This window comes from Scyliorhinus canicula, chromosome 20 (assembly GCF_902713615.1).
Source record: "Scyliorhinus canicula chromosome 20, sScyCan1.1, whole genome shotgun sequence".
Classification (NCBI taxonomy): domain Eukaryota; kingdom Metazoa; phylum Chordata; class Chondrichthyes; order Carcharhiniformes; family Scyliorhinidae; genus Scyliorhinus; species Scyliorhinus canicula.
Genome location: NC_052165.1, coordinates 258889 through 283185, shown reverse-complemented (window position 1 = coordinate 283185; position 24297 = coordinate 258889). Strand labels below are relative to the sequence as shown.

General features: G+C 51.2%; 1 protein-coding gene across 1 annotated transcript in view; it reads right to left on the bottom strand.

Annotated features, from left to right (window-relative positions):
• LOC119955139 (synapsin-3-like) overlaps positions 1-24297 on the bottom strand; it is a 475326-nt gene that overhangs the window by 264527 nt on the left and 186502 nt on the right. Inside the window, 1 exon segment of the mRNA XM_038781056.1 lies at positions 14099-14190. Coding sequence (XP_038636984.1) covers positions 14099-14190 — 92 coding nt within the window.

The window sequence follows — 24297 nt, the reverse complement described above, 5'->3', positions numbered from 1 at the left end:
GACTGACTTGCAGTGTCCCAAAATGGTGAATGACCTCCTTAGGTCAGCACGGGTGTCCCCTAGGAAAATATGGGCAGCGGGGAGAACAGGATGGCACCTCATCACCTGTGACATCCAAACTCAGCCGGGCCCAACCTGGTCCAGGCCCTCCAGAGGACAGCCACCACTCGGGTCAGAGGGCGAGATACTCAGCAGGCCACCCCCACCTCTGATGTACTGTCTGGGGTCACACCGAGAGGAGCGGCAGACCAAGACAAGAAAGTTAGACACTAGTGAAGTTGGCACAGGTGCAGCACACAGGTTGGAGGTGGTGGACAGGGCACAATACTGTATATAGTCACTATTAAACATCATTGCACTAGAATTGTGAGCTGCCTCAATCCTCTCTGTCTAAAGGTGTGGGGGCTGGGCTGGGTTTAGAAGGTGTGCTGAGTGTAGGTGTGGGGGCTGGAGGATGGCACGGGGTAGGTGTCCCAGGACAACTGGATGGTCCATCCATAGTCACCCAGAGAGGCGCCAAGGAATGGGGCACCTTGTGGACAGCTTACCCAGTGACTGACCATCATTGCTCAGCAACCAACCCCTTCTTCCCCACCCATCCCCCCCTTCCCCACCCTTCCCCCCCTTCCCCACCCATCCCCCCCTTCCCCCCTTCCCCACCCATCCCCCCTTCCCCACCCATCCCCCCTTCCTCACCCACCCCCCCTTCCCCACCCATCCCCGCCCCTTCCCCACCCATCCCTTCCTCACCCATCCCTTCCTCACCCATCCCTTCCTCACCCATCCCTTCCTCACCCATCCCTTCCTCACCCACCCCCTTTCCCCACCCACCCCCCCCCTTCCCCACCCACCCCCTTTCCCCACCCACCCCCCCCCTTCCCCACCCATCCCCCCCTTCCCCACCCACCCCCCCTTCCCCACCCATCCCCCCTTCCCCACCCACCCCCCCTTCCCACCCACCCCTCCTTCCCCACCCACCCCCCCTTCCCCACCCATCCCCCCCTTCCCCACCCTTCCCCCTCTTCCCCACCCATCCCCCCCTTCCTCACCCACCCCCCCTTCCCCACCCATCCCCCCTTCCCCATCCATCCCCCTTCCCCACCCACCCCCCCTTCCCCACCCATCCCCCCCTTCCCCACCTATCCCCCCCTTCCCCACCCTTCCCCCGTCTTCCCCACCCACCCCCCTTCCCCACCCATCCCCCCTTCCCCACCCATCCCCCCCTTCCCCACCCTTCCCCCCTTCCCCACCCATCCCCCCTTCCCCACCCATCCCCCCACCTATCCCCCCTTCTCCACCCATCCCCCCTTCCCCACCCATCCCCCCCGCCCTTCCTCACCCTTCCCCCCCTTCCCCACCCACCCCCCCTTCCCCACCCATCCCCCCTTCCCCACCCATCTCCCCCTTCCCCACCCATCCCTCCCTTCCCCACCCATCCACCCCCTTCCCCACCCATCCCCTCCCCCTTCCCCACCCATCCCCCCCCTTCCCCACCCCACCCCCCCTTCCCCACCCTTCCCCCTTCCTCACCCATCCCCCCTTCCTCACCCATCCCCCCTTCCCCACCCATCCCCCCTTCCCCACCCATCCCCCCTTCCCCACCCATCCCCGCCCCTTCACCACCCATCTCCGCCCCTTCCCCACCCATCCCCCCCTTCCTCACCCACCCCCCCCTTCCCCACCCACCCCCCTTCCCCACCCACCCCCCTTCCCCACCCTTCCCCCCCTTCCCCACCCATCCCCCCTTCCCCACCCATCCCCCTTCCCCACCCATCCCCCCCTTCCCACCCATCCCCCCCTTCCCCACCCTTCCCCCCCTTCCCCACCCATCCCCCCCATCCCCAACCATCCCCCCTTCCCCACCCATCCCCCCTTCCCCACCCATCCCCGCCCCTTCCCCACCCATCCCCCCCTTCCCCACCCTTCCCCCCCTTCCTCACCCATCCCTTCCTCACCCATCCCTTCCTCACCCATCCCTTCCTCACCCATCCCCCCCCTTCACCACCCATCCCCCCCTTCCCCACCCTTCCCCCCTTCCTCACCCATCCCCACCTTCCTCACCCATCCCCCCCTTCCCCACCCATCCCCCCCCCTTCCCTACCCATCCCCCCAAAGGATATTTGGGCTGGTGAGATGGATGATCAGCACGCATGCAGCATGCAGGGATCACCTGGGTGGACAATGGAAGATGATTCTGGAGGCAGGAGTCAGTCTTTATCAAACGATGAGGAGAACTAGAGCTCATCTCACAGCGAATCGTCATCATCTTCCGTCCCTTGGACAGGGTGCAGTGATATTGCCAAATCCAGGGCCAACACCCTGAGGTGATGCTGGTCAGATGCTCATCAGGGGTCGGGGAGAGCTGGGGTGGTGGGATGGTGGTGGGATGGAGTGAAATGAGGAGAGACAGGGGAGGGCGTGATTGGCTACCACGATGTTGGTGACCCTCCTGGGGCTATATTGGAGTGCCCACTGGAGCAGTCTGCGCTCTGGGACACCAATGCATCGCTCGTTGTTGCTCGTTTTCCGCCTCGGGCTGAGGCCTCTGGACAGGAGTCATTCGCCACAACCTCAGCGGGAAAGCCTTGTTGCCCAACTGCCAACGTCATAGAATCATAGAATTTACAATGCAGAAGGAGGCCATTTGGAGTAGAGTCTGCACCGGCCCTTGAAAAGAGCACCCCACCCCAGCCCACACCCCCACCCTATCCCAGGAGCCCAATCTAACCTAGTTGGACACAAATCGCAATTTAGCATGGCCAATCCACCTAATATGCACATCACCTGAAGGAATACCTGGAAGGTGCCGGGAAGCAGGATGCATGAGCTGCGCGCTGCCTGGGTATCGACCGCAGACGTGCATTATGTGCAGCTGGTGGTCACACACCAACTGTGCATTTAAGGGGTGGAACCCCTTCCTATTTATGGACGGAACCACGATGTGCTGGTGCCCGAGGGGGACATGTGTCCGGTGTATCAACCACTGGACCTGGGGCATACCAGCGATGATGTTGAATCCTGCTGCCCGGGCATCCTGGTAGGCTTGGTCCAGGTTGAAGTTGATACTGTCCTCTGCCCGGGCAAATAGGACATCTGTGACAGAGCAGATGCACCTGTGAATGAATGTCTGATATCCCAGACAGATTCCCACTCGGCCCCTGGAAAGACTCAGAAGTATAAACGTTCAGGGCGACCGTCACCTCGACGGCCACCAGGGGCAAGTGTCGTCCTCCACACCCCCACGTGCCAGGCCCGGGATATAGACTCTTCAGGCCAGACAAGGAAGGCAGTAAAAGAGGAGGAGGTATTGCATTTAAGGAGTCAGTTACTGCAGTTCGGAGAGATAATAAGTGGGATTCTCCCCTTCCCACCGTGTGTGTGTCTCGACAGTGCACCAGTCTCTGGAGACGGGACTCTGATTGAAGCGCACCCCCCCTCCCACCCTCCCACCCCCCCCCCCCCCCCCCCCCCAACCCCCCACCCCCCACCATCGGGAAATCTGTCAGCGGGAAAAGTGAATCACAATAGCCGGAGAAACCCGGCCAATATCTTGGAGGGGGAATCAAATGAAGCTTTGTGGGTTGAGCTTAAGAATCAAAAGAACGGACAGCTACGTTGTGAGGAGATTATTATTGACCACCAGATAGTCAGAGGGAAATTGAGGAGCAAATATGTGCGCATTTCGTGGAGGGGTGTAAAAATAACAATAATTGGGATAGTCACTGTGTTAAAGGTTTAAATGGGGAAGATTTCTTAAAATGTATACAGGAGAACATTTTAGCTCAATATGTAGTGGATCCAACAAGGGGATGGTGCAGCGCTGGGCCTAATTCTGGGGAATGAAGCCAGACAGCTGGTTGATGTGTTGTATGGGGAGCATTTTGGTGATGGTGACCACAACATGGTGACATTGAAATTTGTTATGGACGAAGAAATAGACAAATTGCAAAAAGGGTTTTGGATTGGGAGAGAGCGGATTTTAGTAAAGAACAAAAGAACAAAGAAAAGTACAGCACAGGAACAGGCCCTTCGGCCCTCCAAGCCCGTGCCGACCATGCTATCTAAGCTAAAATCTTCTACACGTCCCGGGTCCGTATCCCTCTAATCACATCCTATTCATGTATTTGTCAAGATGCCCCTTAAATGTCACTATCGTCCCTGCTTCCACCACCTCCGGCAGCGAGTTCCAGGCACCCACTACCCTCTGTGTAAAAAACTTGCCTCGTACATCTCCTCTAAACCTTGCCCCTCGCACCTTAAACATATGCCCCCTAGTAATTGACCCCTCTACCCTGGGGAAAAGCCTCTGACTATCCACTCTGTCTATGCCCCTCATAATTTTGTAGACCTCTATCAGGTCGCCCCTCAACCTCCGTCGTTCCAGTGAGAACAAACCGAGTGAGAACAAACCGAGCTAATGCCCTCCATACCATGCTATATCCTGGTCAATCTCTTCTGCACCCTCTCTAAAGCCTCCACATCCTTCTGGTAGTGTGGCGACCAGAATTGAACACTATACTCCAAGTGTGGCCAAACTAAGGTTCGATGCAGCTGCAACATGGCTTGCCAATTCTTATACTCAATGCCTCGGCCAATGAAGGCAAGCATGCTGTATGCCTTCTTGACTACCTTCTCCACCTGTGTTGCCCCTTTCAGTGACCTGTGGACCTGTACACTAGATCTCTCTGACTTTCAATACTCTTGAGGGTTCTACCATTCACTGTATATTCCCTACCTGCATTAGACCTTCCAAAATGCATTACCTCACATTTGTCCAGATTAAACTCCATCTGCCATCTCTCTGTCCAAGTCTCCAAACGATCTAAATCCTGCTGTATCCTCTGACAGTCCTCATCGCTATCCGCAATTCCACCAACCTTTGTGTCATCTGCAAACTTACTAATCAAACTAGTTACATTTGCCTCCAAATCAGTCATATATACTACGAACAGCAAAGATCCCAGCACTGATCCCTACGGAACACCACTAGTCACAGCCCTCCAATTAGAAAAGCACCCTTCCATTGCTACTCTCTGCCTTCTATGACCGAGCCAGTTCTGTATCCACCTTGCCAGATCACCCCTGATCCTGTGTGACTTCACCTTTTGTACCAGTCTGCCATGAGGGACCTTGTCAAAGGCCTTACTGAAGTCCATATGGAGAACATCCACTGCCCTACCTGCATCAATCATCTTTGTGACCTCTTCACAAAACCATGCTGCTTCTCACTAATATGTCCATTTGCTTCCAAATGGGCGTAGATCCTGTCTCGAAGAATTCTCTCCAGTAATTTCCCTACCACTGACATAACGCTCACCTGCCTGTAGTTCCCTGGACTATCCTTGCTACCCTTCTTAAACAAAGGAACAACATTGGCTCTTCTCCAGTCCTCCGGGACATCACCTGAAGACAGTGAGGATCCAAAGATTTCTGTTAAGGCCTCAGCAATTTCCTCTCTAGCCTCCTTCAGCATTCTGGGGTAGATCCCATCAGGCCCTGGGGACTTATCTACCTTAATATGTTTCAAGACGCCCAACACCTCATCTTTTTGGATCTCAATGTGACCCAGGCTATCTACACACCCTTCTCCAGACTCAACATCCACCAATTCCTTCTCTTTGGTGAATACTGATTCAAAGTATTCATTTAGTACCTCGCCCATTTCCTCTGGCTCCACACATAGATTCCCTTGCCTGCCCTTCAGTGGGCCCACCCTTTCCCTGGCTACCCTCTTGCTTTTTATGTACGTGTAGAAAGCCTTGGGATTTTCCTTAGCCCTATTTGCCAATGCCTTTTCCTGATCTCTCCTTGCCCTCCTGACCCCTTGCTTAAGTTCCTTCCTACTTTCCTTATATTCCACACAGGCTTCGTCTGTTCCCAGCCTTCTAGCCCTGACAAATGCCTCCTTTTTCTTTTTGATGAGGCCTACAATATCTCTCGTTATCCAAGGTTCCCGAAATTTGCCATATTTATCCTTCTTCCGCGCAGGAACATGCCGGTCCTGAATTCAACTTACATTTGAAAGCCTCCCATAATAAGGCAAGATCTGAACAAGATAGACTGGACAGAGTTATTTGTGAAGAAATCAACAGAAGAGCAATGAGGGGAGGGCTTTCAAAAAGGAAATGGGAAGGGTACAACCGAATAATAATAATAATAATCTTTATTAGTGCCACAAGTAGGCTCACATTAACACTGCAATGAAGTTACTGTGAAAAGCCCCTAGTCGCCACACTCCTGCGCCTTTTCGGGTACACAGAGGGAGAATTCAGAATGTCCAATTCACCTAACAGCACATCTTTGTGGGACTTGTGGGAGGAAACCGGAGCACCCGGAGGAAACCAACGCAGGCACGGGGAGAACGTGCAGACTCCGAACAGACAGTGACCCAAGACGGGAATCGAACCTGGGACCCTGGTGCTGTGAAGCTGCAGTGCTAGCCACTATGCTATCGTGCAGCCCATGTTCCCTCTAGGTTGATGGGAAGGGGCAACAAACCCAGAGAACCATGGATGACCAGTGACATTCAGGATATGATGTGAAGGAAAAGAGAGGCTTGTAGCAAGTACAGGGGAAGCAAATCAGTGGAGGCATTAATGAAGTACAGAAAGTACAGGATGGAGCTTAAGAAATTAATTAGGAGAGCAAAGAAGAGATATAAGAAATCTCTGGCTGGTAAAAGTAGGGAAAATCCCAGGATATCTGTAAATATATCAATGGGAAGAGGATAACCAGGAAAAGAGTTGGGCCCATTAGGGATTGAGGGAAAAATCTGTGGGTGAAGCCAGAGGACATTGGGAGGGTGTTGAATGAATATTTAACCTCTGTCTTCACCCAAGAGAATGGGGAGGTAGGTATGGAACTCAGGGAGAGAGAGGCTGTGAGGTTCTTGAGCATAGGTTCGTGACATAGGGAGTGGAGGTGCTGGCGAGGGAGGAGATTGCTGGGGTTCTGACCCAAATTTTTAATTCCTATCTGACCACAGGAGAGGTGCCAGAGGACTGGAGAACAGCTAATGTGGTTCCATTATTTAAGAAGGGTTGTAGAGATGAGCCAGGGAACTACAGACCTGTGAGTCTCACATCAGTGGTGGGAAACTACTGGAGAAGGTTCTGAAGGGCTCTATCTCCACCTGGAGAGGGAAGGTTTGATCAGGAATAGTCAGCTTGGCTTTCAGCATGTGACCTGGTAGTGTAGTTTGGATTGGATTTGTTTATTGTCACGTGTACCAAGGTACAGTGAAAAGTATTTTTTTGTGAGCAGCTCAACAGATCATTAAGTACATGGAAATAAAAGAAAAAGAAAATACATAATAGAGCAACACAAGGTACACAATGCAACTATGAAAAGTGGGATTTGCCAGCTTGGATTGGATTTGATTTGATTTATTGTCATATGTACTGAGGTTCAGAAAAAAGTGTTGTTCTGCATATAGTGCAGACATGCAAAAACAGAGGACGTGCATAAATACACAATGTAAATACACAGACACAGACATCGGGTGAAGCATACAGGGGTGGAGTGTTAATCAGGTCAGTCCATAAGAGGGTCATTTAGGAGTCTGGTAACAGCGGGGAAGAGGCTGTTTTTGAGTCTGTTTGTGCGTGTTCTCAGACTTTCATATCTCCTGCCCGATGGAAGAAGTTGGAAGAGTGAGTAAACTAAGTGGATTATGGTGCCCGCTTTCCCCAGGCAGTAAGATGGAGTCAATAGATGGGAGGCAGGTTCGTGTGATGGACTGGGTTGATGTAGTTTATATAAATTCCAGCAAAGCCTTTGACAAGGGATACTTATAAAGAAGGTAAATGCATATGGGATACAAGGTTACTGGATAACGTAGATAAAAGATTATCTGAGCTGTAGGAAACAGAGGGTGATGACAGGCGGCTGCTTTAGTGACTAGAAGCCATTGTCCAGTGGTATATCACAGGGACCTGTGCTGGGACCCCTATTGTTTGTCGTTTATATAAACAACATAGATGACTATGTGGGGGACAGGATCAGTAAGTTTGTGGATGACACAAAGTTTAATCGGGAGGTTAACAGTGAGGTTGAGAGTCTTGGGTTACAGGAAGGTATAGACGGGATGGTCAAATAGGCAGAAAGGTGGCAGGTAGAATTTAACTCTGAAAAGTGTGAGGTGTTACACTTTGGAAGGAGTAATTGACAAGGAAATATTCAATGAATGGCCTGATACTGGGAAGTTCTGAGGAACAAAGGGACCTTGGCATGTTTGTCCATAGATCTCTGAAGGCAGAAGGGCAGGGTGGATAGGGATCAGCTGTCCCGCTTAGTTGAAGGGTCAGTTCCGAGATGACACAGTTCAAGGGGGATTTGAGAAAAAAAAAATTTTTACCCAGAGGGTGGTGACAGTCTGGAACGCACTGCCTGGGAGGGTGGTGACAGTCTGGAACGCACGGCCTGGGAGGGTGGTAGAGGCTGGAACGCACTGCCTGGGAGGGTGGTGATGGTCAGGAACACACTGCCTGGGAGGGGGGTGATGGTCTGGAACGCATGGCCTGGGAGGGTGGTAGAGGCTGGAACGCACTGCCTGGGAGGGTGGTAGAGGCGGGTTGTCTCACATCCTTTAAAAAATACCTGGATGATCATTTGGCATGTCTTAACGTTCAAGGCTCTGTGCCAAGTGTTGGTAACTGGGATTAGAGAGGCAGGTCAGGTTTGGACTTGTCTGGCCAAAGGGCCTCTTCTGTGACTAAAGGATATCGATCAACCTTAACTTGGAGTTAAAGCAAGAAAGTATTCAATCTTCTGTGGCCCGCATTGAACAGCAGATTTGGATAGAAAACAACAGGCAACTAGTTTATCGAGTGTTTTGAAGGTATGTAGTAGACAATCTTTCAGCTCTTTCTTTTAAACAGGCATTACTGCTCTTGTTGATTCCTTTAAAGTAATTTTAAAAATGATTAAAGGTAATTATTTCTAAGTGAATGTAGGCCTGTGAAACTACTTCAATCTGCATGTATTATTATATAATGTTAAGTGTGACATGCTTAAAAATATTTGTATGTTGTAATTTATGTTATGGTCAGAAGATTGTAAAAGCTCCCCAGGGCTTTTTGGTGTCACTTTCCTTGCAATTGGTCTGATTGGTGTTAATAGAATCACAGCAATGCAGAAGGGGCTGGTTTAGCTCACTCGGCTAAATCGCTGGCTTTTAAAGCAGGCCAGTTCGATTCCCGTACCAGCCTCCCCAGACAGGCGCCCGAATGTGGCAACTAGGGCCTTTTCACAGTAACTTCATTGAAGCCTACTCGTGACAATAAGCGATTTTCATTTCAGAAGAAAGCTATTCGGCCCATCGAGTCTGCACTGACACTCCGAAAGAGCACCTTACGCAGGCCCCTGCCCTTGCCCCACACCCGCCCTATCCCAGTAACCCCACCTAACCTTTGGACACTAAGGAAAATCATGGCCAATCCACCTAACCTGCACATCTTTGGACTGTAAGAGGAAACCGGAGCACCCGGAGGAAACAGCGGTGGCATAGTGGTTAGCACTGCTGCCTCACAGCACCAGGGACCTGGGATTAAGTCAGGCTTTGGGCGACTGTGTGGAGTTTGTACTTTCTCCCCGTGTCTGCATTGGGTTTCCTCCGGGATTCCATTAAAAAACAATTCACAGTTTGTACAAATGTTTCCTTTCATTCTGCTCTTTCCATGCCTCCCCCCCAAATAATGTCCCCTCCCCCCTCTGAGTATCCGCTCCCCCCGCATATCCCCCCCCCCGAGTATCCCCTCCCCCCCAAGTACCTCCCCCCCCCCCCGAGTATCCCCTCCCTCCCAAGTATCTCCCCTCCCCCCTCTGAGTATCTCCCCCCCTCCGGGTATCTCTCCCCCGAATATCTCCCCTCTCCCCGCGTATCTCCCCTCCCCCCGAGTATCTCCCCCATCCCCCCCCTCCGAGTATCTCCAACCCCCGACTATCCCACCCAGCAGCTGCCTATGCTCCTCCCTATGAATCTTAAACAGAACGATGTCCCCTCAGGCCACCGCCTTCAGCGTCTCCCAGAACGGTGCTGCCGACCCCTCCCCATTCTCACTGTGCCGCCCATAGTAATCTCTTTACAAACTGCGCAGCATCCCTGTTAGGCTCAGGCCCAACTGGGCAGCACGGTAGCACAGTGGTTAGCACTGTTGCTTCACAGCATCAGGGTCCCAGGTTTGATTCCCGGCTTGGATCACTGTCTGTGCGGAGTCTGCACGTTCTCCCTGTGTCTGTGTGGGTTTCCTCCGGGTGCTCCGGTTTCCTCCCACAGTCCAAAGACGTGCTGTTAGGTGAATTGGACATTCTGAATTCTCCCTCTGTGTACCCGAACAGGTGCCGGAATGTGGCGACTAGGGGATTTTAACAGTAACTTCATTGCAGTGTTAATGTAAGCCGACTTGTGACACTAATAAAGATTATTATATACGCTAAGACTAACAGCGCCCCCTCCAGACTCCATTCACTGTCACATCCACCCCGCGGGACCTGCACCTCCCTGGCCTCCAAAAACCCTGTTCTCTTGCTCAACAAAATGGCTACCCCCTCAACTTCGAATCAAACCCCAAATGAAGGGCGCGATTCTCCGCAAATGCGGCGAGTCGTAAAGGCTGCCGTGAAATTGGCCGTGTTTCACGGCAGCCTCCGCGCCCCCTCCCGGGATTCTCACCCCCGGGCGGGGCTAGCAGCGGGGCCCCGTGAAGCACGGCATCGCGGCCTTAGCAACCGTCGCTACATCTGCACGCCAAGCGTCACGCCAGCTGACGATGACGTCAGCCGCGCATGCGCGGATTGGATCGCGGGCCCATGCCCCCCTTGGCACGGCCGTGGTACTGCCGTACCAATCGGGGGCCTGGATGCCCAGAACGGGCATGTTGCAGCCGTTTTTACAACGGCAGCAAGCGGGTGTGTTTGCGGCCGTAAAGGCCTGGGAACTCGGCCCATTGGCCTGGGGAGAATCACTGTTCGGCGTAAAAAACGGCGAGCAGCGATTCGTGTCGGGGGGCGGCCGGAGGGGCGGGGGAGAATAGCGGGAGGCCGTGAAAATTGTCGGGAAGGCCCTCCCGCTATTCTCCGACCCGTTGTGGGCAGCGGAGAATCGCGCCCGGAGTACTTGCCCCACCCATCCTTTCCTCAGCCTATCCTGATCCTTCACCCTCAGGTGTACAAAAATCCAGCACCTCTTGACCGGTCTATTTAGCCCCCGGAGGTTCCACATCAGGACTCTGACCGGAGGGTCACACCTCAATTCCGCTCCTTATCGTCTGTGATCACCCCCCTATCAGCTCTGCCTCACCTGAATCCACTCTGAATGGCTCCATCCAAGATGGCCACCCTCGCAACCCATGACCACGCTCAACCTGCAAACCTGCCACGTCGCCTCCCCCCCCACCCCCCCCACCCCCTACCCCAACCTGGCCATCCCTCGCAACCTCCTCCCCCACTTCACCTCTGTCGACTAGCATTGCTTGCTAGCGTGGGACTCCCAAACCTCCCCCTTGCATCCTCCCCATTCTCTCCTTACCCCACGCAACAGGCCCTATGCCCCACTGAATAAAGGCAAAACCATCAACACCACCCATAGGACCCCATCAAACACACCAAAATTCACAAACAACCACCTCCAGCACACGGCTAAATCACTGGCTTTGAAAGCACACCAGAGCAGGCCAGCAGCACGGTTCAATTCCCATACCAGCCTCCCTGAACAGTCGCCGGAATGTGGCGACTAGGGGCTTTTCACAGTAACTTCATTTGAAGCCTACTCGTGACAATAAGTGATTTTCATTATTTCATTTCTCCTCCTCTGGCGTCTTAAAATAGTTCTCTCGACTGTCATGAATTACCCCGAGTCTGGCCAGGTACTACACCCCAAAACAAATCTTTTGTCTGTACAACATCGCCTTGACCTTGTTGAATCTCGCACACCTCTGTAAATCTCGCATGTCCTGGTAAATCCGGACTTGACCAGCCTCCCATTCACAGACTTGATTCGCCTCGGCCCACTTCAGGATCTTCTCTATGTCCACGTTCTTGTGCAAACGCACTGCCCATGGAAGCTCCCCTGCTCTCAGTTCCTGCCTCAAGGACGTGTGGGCCCCATCCACCTGTCGGGCCTTGTCCAGCACCTTCTCCTCCATCAACCTTTCAGCATTCTCAAAACATTGTTCGCTCTATACTCTCCGGCAGACCCACAATCCACAGGTTCTACCATCTGGACCTGCTCTCCTGCTCCTCCACCTTCGCCCACAGTGACTTGCACAGATACCCCAGGATCCCCATCTCCTCTACAGACACATTCCAATCAGTCTGGTCGGACACCATCTTTTCCACCTCACGAATCGTCGCCCCTTGTGCCTCGAGGCACTTCTCCAATGACTGTCGCAGAGATGCCACTGCCCCAGTCATCGAGCATCTCCTTCCTCTGCTGTCGAAATTCCTCCTTGATGAAGCTCGTCAATTGCTCCACATGACCTGTCCCCTCCCCCATTCTCACAAACGGTGCTGCGCCTCAGATTTCCGCAACATCGTTAGCCGGTCTGAAACTGTCTTCTGCCGGATCTGATAGCCAATAGACAAGCCAATCCTGGGAAGAACCTCTTCCCCTACACCTTCCATGACACTTTCCTGTTGAAACTACCCCCCTAACGAGTAAAAATATGCCAAAAATAAGTGTCCAAAACCAATGTCTTCAAGCCGGAGCTGCCCTGTGTGTGACCACTCAACCCATGGCCGCCACCCATTTATTCTTCATAACCAAGTGAATGTGGGTCAACATCTGTCCACTATGATGTTGTTGCAAAGCCACACACTGTCATTTTTTAATGTTTCAATGGTCCTTTTCTGGACTTCTCTCTTCTTCTGAACTTCTTTGAGCTTGGCAAAGTTATCTAAAGTCACATGACAACATTTCAGTTCTACCAAGGTATTCACATAGAAAAAGATAATCGAGTTATTCGAGAGGGTGATGGACAAACAGAATTAATGCTATGCAGGAGAACAGAGGGAAAGAAAAATTGTGGAGAAATAGCTAGATTGGAACCGACTTCAGCTTTTTGAGAGATGGTTGGAAGAGGAAGAATGGTTGAAGAATGGCAGCTGATGAACTAATAATAAACTGGTATTGCAGGAGTGAAGAATGCACACAGGGGTGGATACCATAATTATGCTATTACAAATTGCCGGAAACTATTCCATTATTTTTCTCAGCCTTATATTGGAGTCTCTCAAACAGACATTTGTTCAAATTTTTCTCAATCGCACAACTAAGTTTGTGACTTTAACCTGGTGTTGTCAGACTTCTTACTGTGCTCACCCCAGTCCAACGCCGGCATCTCCACATCGTGACAAAACGTGGAATAGAATGCATGCCTAACTTACCAAATGAGTCAGCAAACCACGTCTGACTTTTAATTGAATCGTTTTCTTTATAAAACCACATTGTTCCTTTACATCGGAAAGGCTGCTGCTGGTCTTGAAAGACCACAACTCAACAAAACATATTGGGCAATGTTTTGTTCTGAATGAAGGTCTGGACAACGTGCATTCTTATATCTTTACACTACAAACAAGTGCCTGGGTTCAGCACAATTCATTAAAACATTACATGTTTCTAACCAAAATATGCCAAATAATGACAACATTGCCCCATAATAGTTTCCAATTTGTTCCACTGCATTCAAAGATTAGCTAATTTAGTTAATCATTATTGTTTGCATCAATTAAGTGCAATTAGGATTCGTAGGGAGTGAGCCAAGGTTGACATATGATTGTTTTACTAAAAGAATAACAGTAAAAAGAAATCTAAAGGAATTGTTTTGCATTAATTTTGGGCTCTCTTGCCCAGGTTTTATTGTTATGGGGAACAGCATTCTAGACAATGCAGAGATCCATTTAATTCTGTAACATGCAAGAAACCTTCCCATCGTATTTCACAACTGGTGCGATGCAATCAATTTTGTTTCAACCCTATTTCTCGACTCTTGCCCCTTTGTTACTAAGGGACTGTTCTCTCGGTTGTCAGGTTGTTGGTGAACATGCACAGCCCTTTTGTAAAATCGCTTTCCTAATCAAGTCTCAGAGAAATTTGTCCTACCTGACGACCTTGGTTCCATTCCGGATCAGCTGCATGTCGATCATACATCCCCCATTCACATACGCGGCCAAATTCAATTCTGAGAACTCTGCCTGTGTTTATAATTAATGAAAATGATAATGAGTTTTACTGAACATTTTATACCACACCTGCAGAACTAATACAGATAATGCAAATCCCACATCTTGAAAGCAAAATGTTAATTATTAATAAATAAACAGTAACATTTTGACTGCGGAATAATGAACTGGCACAGTAAGGATGGCTCATTAACTTATGTTCATTCAGTCAAACTTGTGCTCAAAGAAACATGGTCACTCCCTTAAAAACCACAAATTCACGATTCTGTGTCAGTATCAACGTGCCAACATCGAGATGTAGTAAAAGTCAGATTTGGACCTGCGACCCCCTTCAGTGTAGGGGCTTTAATCTCAATACTATCGTGAGAGGGGACAATAAGATGTAATCAAAAGGACCAAGATCCAGGGACCCTGCACCTTCACAACAACATTGACAGGCCTTTCACAAACCCACCAAGTTGCCATGACATGGAAAACATGAACATTAAAAGGTGGAAAAAGATGTGTGATAGGTTTATTACCTCATCAGCAACAGGCAGTAAATGACTTTTCAACATGAGACTGTTCACTGGTCATTTACAGCTCACCTGAAGATTCCTGCAAATCACAGCTGGCTGGTAATAATCATCCCCAGGTAGGGAAAATAGCCCAGTTCTATATAATAATGCACAAGAGTGTAAGAAATAAACTTGATGAGCTGTAGGTTCAAATGCAAATGCACAACCACAGACAACTAAAGAGGTTAGTGTATTGTATAGTGTGAGTGTGTGAGTGTGTGAGTGTGTGTGTGAGTGTGAGTGTGTGTGCGAGAGGGTGTGTGAGAGGGTGTGTGTGTGCGTGTGCGTGATAGTGTGTGCGTGTGTGTGTGAGAGAGTGTGTGTGAGTGTGAGTGTGTGAGAGAGTGTGTGTGAGTGTGTGTGTGATAGTGTGTGCGTGTGTGTGTGTGTGTGTGCATGTGTGAGGGAGTGTGTCTGTATGTATAGTGCATGATAGTGTGTGCGTGTGTGTGAGTGAGTGTGTGTGTGAGAGTGTGTGTGTGAGAGTGTGTGTGTGAGAGTGTGTGTGTGAGGGGGTGTGTGTGTGTAGTGCGTGATAGTGTGTGCGTGTGTGTGAGTGTGTGTGTGAGAGAGTGTGTGTGTGTGAGAGCGTGTGTGAGGGTGTGTGTGTGATAGTGTGTGCGTGTGTGTGATAGTGTGTGCGTGTGTGTGAGTGTGTGAGGGTGTGTGTGTGTGTCTGATAGTGTGTGATAGTGTGTGCGTGTGTGTGAGAGTGTGTGTGCGTGTGTGAGGGTGTGTGTGTGTGTGTGTGTGAGAGGGTGTGTGTGTGATAGAGTGTGTGTGTGTGTGAGAGAGCATGTGTGCGTGTGTGAGGGTGTGTGTGTGTGTGATAGTGTGTGCGTCTGTGTGAGTGTGTGTGTGTGAGTGTGAGTGTGTGAGAGAGTGTGTGTGTGTGAGTGTGTGTCTGTGATAGTGTGTGCGTGTGTGTGTGTGTGTTCATGTGTGAGGGTGTGTGTGTGTGTATAGTGCATGATAGTGTGTGCGTGTGTGTGAGTGAGTGTGTGTGTGAGTGTGTGTGTGTGAGAGTGCGTGCGTGTGTGAGGGGGTGTGTGTGTAGTGCGTGATAGTGTGTGCGTGTGTGTGAGTGTGTGTGTGTGTGTGAGAGAGCGTGTGTGCGTGTGTGAGGGTGTGTGTGTGATTGTGATAGTGTGTGCGTGTGTGTGTGTGTGTGAGAGTGTGTGTGAGAGTGTGTGTGAGTGTGTGTGTGAGAGAGTGTGTGAGAGTGTGTGCGTGTGTGTGAGAGTGTGTGTGAGTGTGTGTGTGAGAGGGTGTGTGTGTGATAGAGTGTGCGTGTGTGTGAGAGTGTGCATGTGTGTGTGCGAGAGAGAGTGTGAGTGTGGTGTGTGAGTGTGAGTGTGGTGTGTGCGTGAGAGAGTGTGAGTGTGAGTGTGGTGTGTGAGAGTGTGCATGTGTGCGTGCGTGAGAGAGTGTGTGTGTGTGTGATAGTGTGTGCGTCTGTGTGAGTGTGTGTGTGTGAGTGTGAGTGTGTGAGAGAGTGTGTGTGTGTGTGAGTGTGTGTCTGTGATAGTGTGTGCGTGTGTGTGTGTGTGTTCATGTGTGAGGGTGTGTGTGTGTGTGTATAGTGCATGATAGTGTGTGCGTGTGTGTGTGAGTGAGTGTGTGTGTGAGAGTGTGTGTGTGTGAGAGTGCGTGCGTGTGTGAGGGGGTGTGTGTGTAGTGCGTGATAGTGTGTGCGTGTGTGAGTGTGTGTGTGAGAGTGTGTGTGTGTGAGAGAGCGTGTGTGCGTGTGTGAGGGTGTGTGTGATTGTGATAGTGTGTGCGTGTGTGTGAGTGTGTGTGAGAGAGTGTGTGTGTGAGAGTGTGTGTGAGTGTGTGTGTGAGAGAGTGTGTGTGTGTGAGAGTGTGTGCGTGTGTGTGAGAGTGTGTGTGAGTGTGTGTGTGAGAGGGTGTGTGTGTGATAGAGTGTGCGTGTGTGTGAGTGTGCATGTGTGTGTGCGTGAGAGAGTGAGTGTGGTGTGTGAGTGTGAGTGTGGTGTGTGAGTGTGGTGTGTGAGTGTGAGTGTGGTGTGTGAGTGTGAGTGTGGTGTGTGAGTGTGAGTGTGGTGTGTGAGTGTGGTGTGTGAGTGTGAGTGTGGTGTGTGAGTGTGAGTGTGGTGTGTGAGTGTGGTGTGTGCGTGAGAGAGTGTGAGTGTGAGTGTGGTGTGTGAGAGTGTGCATGTGTGCGTGCGTGAGAGAGTGTGCGTGAGAGAGTGTGAGTGTGGTGTGTGAGTGTGGTGTGTGTGTGAGTGTGAGTGTGAGTGTGAGAAAGTTCATAGAGTCTATGGCACAGAGACAGGCCCTTTGACCCAAACTGGTCCATGCCAACCACAAAGCCCATCTAAGCCAACCCCATTTGCCTGCAATTGGCCCATATCCCTCCAAACCTTTCCTATCCATGTAGCTCTCTTTTAAACGTTATCAATGTCCCTGTCCCGCCTCAACCACTTCCTCCGGCAGCTCATTCCACATACGTACCACCCTCTGTGTAAAAATGTTCCTCAGGTTCCCATGAATTCTATCCCCTCTTAACTTAAAGTCGGAATGTTTTTCTTATTAACTTAGACCAGGTTAAGAATAATAAAAACTATTTGATTTTCCTGGTTAAAATACACTCAAGGAAATGGTTCGAGTCTTTTGCAGTTCCACCAATTACCCTGACGTCTGTTATCATGAAACGCTACGAGCGGCTAGACATGAGACAGATCAACGGCAGCCTCCCTGACAGTCTCGATCCATTGCAGTTCGCCTACCTCAGCAACCGGCCCACAGCAGATACAATCTCTCCGGCACTACAATCAATTCTCGAACATCTCTACAATAAGGACCCCTACGTCAGGCTGCTGTTCATAGACTACAGCTCCGCCTTCAACACCATTATCCTGACAAGACTAATAACCAAACTGTGCAATCTTGGACTTGACCCCTCCCTGTGCAGCTGGATCAATGGGCGCGATTCTCCAAGCCCCGCGCCAGGCCGGAGAATCACCGCGACCGCGCCACGTCGCCCCGACGTCGGCGCCTGATTCTCTGAGGTGCGGAGAATCGGCACCATTTGCGCTGGCGCGTTTGGTACGGTGCCGGCCGTGGGCCGGTGGAATTGGCGGGGCCGCCGATTCTACGGCCAGGATGGGCCGAGCGGCCACGCGGATACGACAGAGTCCCGCCGGTGCCGTTCACCCCTGGTCGCTGCCGGTGGGAACTCCGCGCAAACAGTCAGAGGGCGGCCTGTGGGGCGGGGAAAAGCGCTCCTTCACAGGGGGGGGGGGGGCTCCAATGGGGTCTGGCCCGCAATCGGGCCCACTGATCGGTGGGCCGGCTTCTCCCCCCCCCCCCCCCCGGGCCCCCCCCCCCCGCCCCCCCCCCCCCGGGCCCCCCCCGGCCCCCCCCGGCCCCCCCCCCGGCCCCCCCCCCCCCCCCCCCGGGCCCCCCCCCCGGGCCCCCCCCCCCCCCGGGCCCCCCCCGGCCCCCCCCCCCCCCCCCCCGGCCCCCCCCCCCCCGGCCCCCCCCCCCCCCGGCCCCCCCCCCCCCCCCCCCGGGCCCCCCACCCCGGGCCTACTTTGTTGTGCGACTGGCCCCTGAATCCCGATGCCATGTTGAGTCGGGGCCAGCGCGCTGAAGAAGTCCCCCGCACATGCGCGGGTTGGCGCGAAGGGAGGCTAGAGCGGCGTGAACCACTCCAGCGCTGTGCTGGCCCCCTGTGGGGGCCAGAATCGGTCATCCTCGTGCCCGTTTAGCGCCGTCGTGAATCGCAACGGCGTTCATGACGGCACGAACACTTGGGCTCCATTTTGGAGAATCGCCCCCAATTACTTCCTCACTAACAGGCCGCAATCTGTCAGGATCGGCAACACCACCTCCTCCACAATAGGCCTTAACCCCGGGGCCCTGCTCAGTCCTTTACTGCACTCCCTATACACACAACTGTGTGACGAGATACAACTCCAACTCAATCTAAAGTTTGCGGATGATACGACTGTGGTGGGTTGTGTCTCAAACAACAACGAATCAGACTACAGGAGGGAGATAGATCACTTGGTTACATGGTGTAGCGAAAACAACCTCTCTCTAAATGTCGGAAAGACCAAGGAACTGATCATCGACTTCAGGAAGCGCAGCACGACACACACCGCTGTCTACATCAATGGCTCCGAAGTAGAGATGGTCGATAGCTTTAAGTTCCTGGGGGGTCACCATCACCAACAGTCTGTCCTGGTCCACTCAGGCCCAACAACGTCTTGTTCGGCCTGTCTGCATCGACTCTCACAAACGTCTACAAATGTGCCATAGAGAGCATCCTATCCAGCTGCATCACAGCCTGGTATGGCAACTGCTGCATCACAGCCTGGTATGGCAACTGCTGCATCACAGCCTGGTATGGCAACTGCTGCATCACAGCCTGGTATGGCAACTGCTGCATCACAGCCTGGTATGGCAACTGCTGCATCACAGCCTGGTATGGCAACTGCTGCATCACAGCCTGGTATGGCAACTGCTGCATCACAGCTTGGTATGGCAACTGCTGCATCACAGCCTGGTATGGCAACTGCTGCATCACAGCCTGGGTATGGCAACTGCTGCATCACAGCCTGGGTATGGCAACTGCTGCATCACAGCCTGGTATGGCAACTGCTGCATCACAGCCTGGTATGGCAACTGCTGCATCACAGCCTGGGTTTGTAATCTGCTGCATCACAGCCTGGGTATGGCAACTGCTGCATCACAGCCTGGGTATGGCAACTGCTGCATCACAGCCTGGGTATGGCAACTGCTGCATCACAGCCTGGTATGGCAACTGCTGCATCACAGCCTGGGTATGGCAACTGCTCGGCCCAAGATCGCAAGAAACTGCAGAGTGTGGTGAACTCAGCCCAACGCATCACACAAGCTTGCCACCCTCCCATTGATTCTGTCTACATCTCCCGCTGCCTCAGGAAGGCAGACAGCATTGTCAGAGACCCCTCCCACCCAGGCATTGCCTTCTTCTAGATCCTTCCATCAGGCAAAAGATACAGAAGTTTGAAGACCCGCATATCCAGACATAGGAACAGCTTCTTCCCCACAGCTACAGGACTCCTCAACGACTCTCCCTCGGACTGATCTATTCCCTATAAGAACACTATTCACGATGCCCTATGCTGCTCTTGTTTGGCCTTGTTCCGCACTGTAACCAATCACTGTTTGTCGATGTATCATTTGTCAATGTACTTTGTCGATTATTCTTTTGTCTACTCTGTACGTACTGTATACTTTCCTTTGCCGCAGATTCACTGTACTTCGGTACATGTGACAATAAATACCAATCAATCAATCAATCAATTGGCAGCTGAACCTTTTTAAAAGAAAACCTGATACGTCAAACAATATGTGGGAACACAGGGAAGCCATCTGATTGCCCCTCACCCAATCTTAATATTACATTATTGAGGAATGGGCTTTCTAAAATCATCTTGGATTAAACCATCACCTTCAAGATGCTTCTTTCCCCATAAAACTCCCAAAACTTTCCCAATAGAGGAAGTAAATCATGCAGGATAATCTCTTGGCGATTCTTCCCTCACCTTTTGCTTTTGAAAATGCGAGTCAACTTCGCTTCATTTCCAAGCCTCTGGGATCTGACCTGAGTCCAGTGAATGTTGAGACTCACCCACGTGGGATCGATTCCCAGGCCCAGTTACTGTCTCTGTGTAACTGACGGCTCAGAGACAGCGGGCGGAATTTACCCCCCCCCCCCCCCCCCCCCACCCCCCGGAGGCGGCCCTCCAGCGGGATCTACCGGTCCCATCATTGTCAACAGGATTTCCCATCGCCGGGAAACCCCCACGCTAGCGTGGGACCAGAGATTCCCGACAGGGAGATGTGCGTGGAAAGTGTTTTACGCAGAGGGTGGTGGGTGCCTGGACCGCTTTGCCAGCGGAGGTGGTAGAGGCGGGCACAATAGCATAATTTAAGATGCATCTGGACAGATATATGAACGGGTGGGGCACAGAGAGAAGTAGACCTTGGAAAATAGGCAACAGGTTTAGATAAAGGTTCTGGATTGGCGCAGGCTGGGAGGGCCGAAGGGCCTGTTCCTGTGCTGTAATTTTCTTTGTTCTTTGTTCTAGCTAAGGGCACACAGTACCACATGTGGCTAGCACTGTTACTTCACAGCGCCAGGGTCCCAGGTTCGATTCCCTGCTGGGTCACTGTCTGTGCGGAGTCTGCACGTTCTCCCCGTGTCTGCATGGGTTTCCTCCGGGAGCTCCGGTTTCCTCCCGCAGTCCCGAAAGACGTACAGGTTAGGTGGATTGCCCATGATAAATTGCCCTTAGTGTCCAAAAAGGTTAGATGGGGTTATTGGGTTATGGGGATAGGGTGGAAGTGAGGGCTGAAGTGGGTTGGTGCAGACTCGATGGGCCGAATGGCCTCCTTCTGCACTGTATGTTCTATGTCTATGTAAACTATGTTTCGCGTGAACAGCTGGTAAATCCCGCCCAGCGTGTGAAAAACATGGGTAAGTCTCGCATGTTCCATTCTGAGGACATTCCATGTTATGGTATCACGGTGAGTCGTTAAGAGTTAAGCCATATTCCAAGAGAACAATGGAATAGGCTTGAGGGGCTCAGTACATCTACCCACTTCCACATGTCTACAATTCTGAACCTCTCTGTTCATCAATCCAGTGCTATCCTCACATGCGATGGTACAATGAATGAGAAAGCTGAGGCTTGGTGTCATTGTGAACTTGGTCAGGAAAAAAGGAGAGGTATAATGGAGACATTTAATTAGTTATTTTGAACATACGTTTTTAACCAGCATCGGAATACCACATAAAAACATTTGACATTCAAGATAATTGAAAGGTTGTAAACAAACCCAGCACATCTGAGCCACAGAATGATTTACCAAAATGATGCCTGTGTTGGTTGTCTGAATTCTTTTATATATTTAGCCTCAAACCTTCTTTCCACAGTGTGTGTTGCAACAGCTGAGGAAAAGGGTTAGATTCCGGAAAACTTCCTGCTTAAGAGTGTTAATAAAATGACTGTCTGAAACTTATTTAGGGACATCAGACAGGGTGTTGGCCCCATCAGGATTCATTAAGAGAGCACGATGTCCGACATTACCAATTAGACATCTTCAATTTCACTTAATTGAAGGCTCCATCTTTTCCACTTATTTAATTGGAAATAAACAAGTTCTACACTCTCAAACACACGTAGCCAGAAGGAATTTCCACATCCCCAGTACCGGTTTTGTATCAATGTGAATACTTCATTTGAGAATTAACAACTTTCTGTTCCTACATTTCATTGTGAAACTACTCATTCCAACATTCCCTGTTTGGAATAACAAACGTGAAACACATCAGGATGGAAAAGGCCATTTCCTCCTCTCCCCAGCTCCTCCAGTTCTTTTTCATTTTCATCCCTCTTTTCCTGACTGCACTTGTCTTTGGTTCAGTGGGTACTCGAGACTCTACCAAGTGTCAATAGCTGATGTGTAGCCCAGACAATCAGGCAGCTAATTGTACAGCGAGTGGCTACGGCAGCACAAGTTGCCAGCACTATGGCTTCACAAACCAGGGTCCCAGGTTTGATCACCCGCTGGGTGATTGTCTGTGCGGAGTCATTTCCACCCTATCTCTGTAACTCAATAACCCCTCCTAACCTTTTTGGCCATTAAGGGCAATTTATCATGGCTAATCCACTTAACCTGCACGTCTTTGGACGGTGGGAGGAAAACGGAGCACCCGGAGGAAACCCACGCAGACACGGGGAGAACGTGCAAACTCCGCACAGACTGTCACCTGAGTCCGGAATCGAACCCAGATCCCTGGAGCTGTGAAGCAACTGTGCTAACCACTGTGCTTCCGTGCCGCCCTAGATTGTGCATGATCTACTTGAGAAAATTTCATGTCAGCCCGTCCAGCCGCCCACAATCCCCAATTACATTTTTCTCAGCTCCCTTCCTGAAGGAGCTGACTCTTTTCATTGCTGGGCAATGTCTACAGAGCGGTTTGAACTAAGTTTTGTACCATAGTCGAGTCCAATTGTTCTTCCCCATAGTTCACATTTTCTGCAGGTTCCCTGGTTAACAGCTGAAGCAAGGCTGCTTTGACAAAGAGTGACCCAGACTCGAAACGTTAGCTCCTTCTCTCTCCACAAATGCTGTCAGACCTGCTGAGATTGTCCAGTCATTTTCTGTTTCAGATACCAGTATCCGCAGTAATTTTATTTAATTTTATCAAGAGAGTCAGGTTGTTTTCTTCCCAATCACCTGGATCTCCCATAATGCTCCACCACTTGCCCCATTTGAGAACATTAAATTGCACCAATGTAAGTTTGTACCTGGGCCCTTGTACTGCAGCAAGACAGCGCCTGACCATGTCCATTAGTGGTCAGCCTGACCATGACAGTCTGACCATGACAGTCTGACCATGACAGTCTGACCATGACAGCCTGACCATGACAGTCTGACCATGACAGTCTGACCATGACAGTCTGACCATGACAGCGCCTGACCATGACAGCCTGACCATGACAGTCTGACCATGACAGTCTGACCATGACAGTCTGACCATGTCCATTAGTGGTCAGCCTGACCATGACAGTCTGACCATGACAGTCTGACCATGACAGTCTGACCATGACAGCCTGACCATGACAGTCTGACCATGACAGTCTGACCATGACAGTCTGACCATGACAGCGCCTGACCATGACAGCCTGACCATGACAGTCTGACCATGACAGCCTGACCATGACAGTCTGACCATGACAGTCTGACCATGACAGTCTGACCATGACAGTCTGACCATGACAGCCTGACCATGACAGTCTGACCATGACAGTCTGACCATGACAGTCTGACCATGACAGCGCCTGACCATGACAGCCTGACCATGACAGCCTGACCATGACAGCCTGACCATGACAGTCTGACCATGACAGTCTGACCATGACAGTCTGACCATGACAGTCTGACCATGACAGTCTGACCATGACAGCGCCTGACCATGACAGTCTGACCATGACAGCGCCTGACCATGACAGCCTGACCATGACAGTCTGACCATGACAGCCTGACCATGACAGTCTGACCATGACAGCCTGACCATGACAGTCTGACCATGTCCATTAGTGGTCAGCCTGACCACGGAAGCCACTGGAAAAGCTGAAAGCATGCATCATAATTTCTTTTCTGATTCCCTGTTGGGATCTACCCTTCACACTAGATTTGGGAATAGCAAGTTTAATCCCATAATCCCATAAGAAGCCGCTGTCCCATTAACAGTTCCGCCAGTATAATTCCTGTCACAGTATGAGGAGCGTTCCGATAATTGTAAAAAACCATGCCAACTTGGTCTTCATGGATTCTGCCAGTTAATTTTTCACGCTGATTTTAAAGATCTATACTGCCCGTTCTGCCAGGCCATTGGATGACATGTTATTTGGTGTTGTTCTATGTCTGGTTCATGAAGGTCTGGAACACCCCACTGGTGAAGTCTATGCCATTGTCGGTAACCAGGACGTCCAGTGCAAAATCTGTCTTAGTTTCTTGAGCATAGCATGGGGGATCA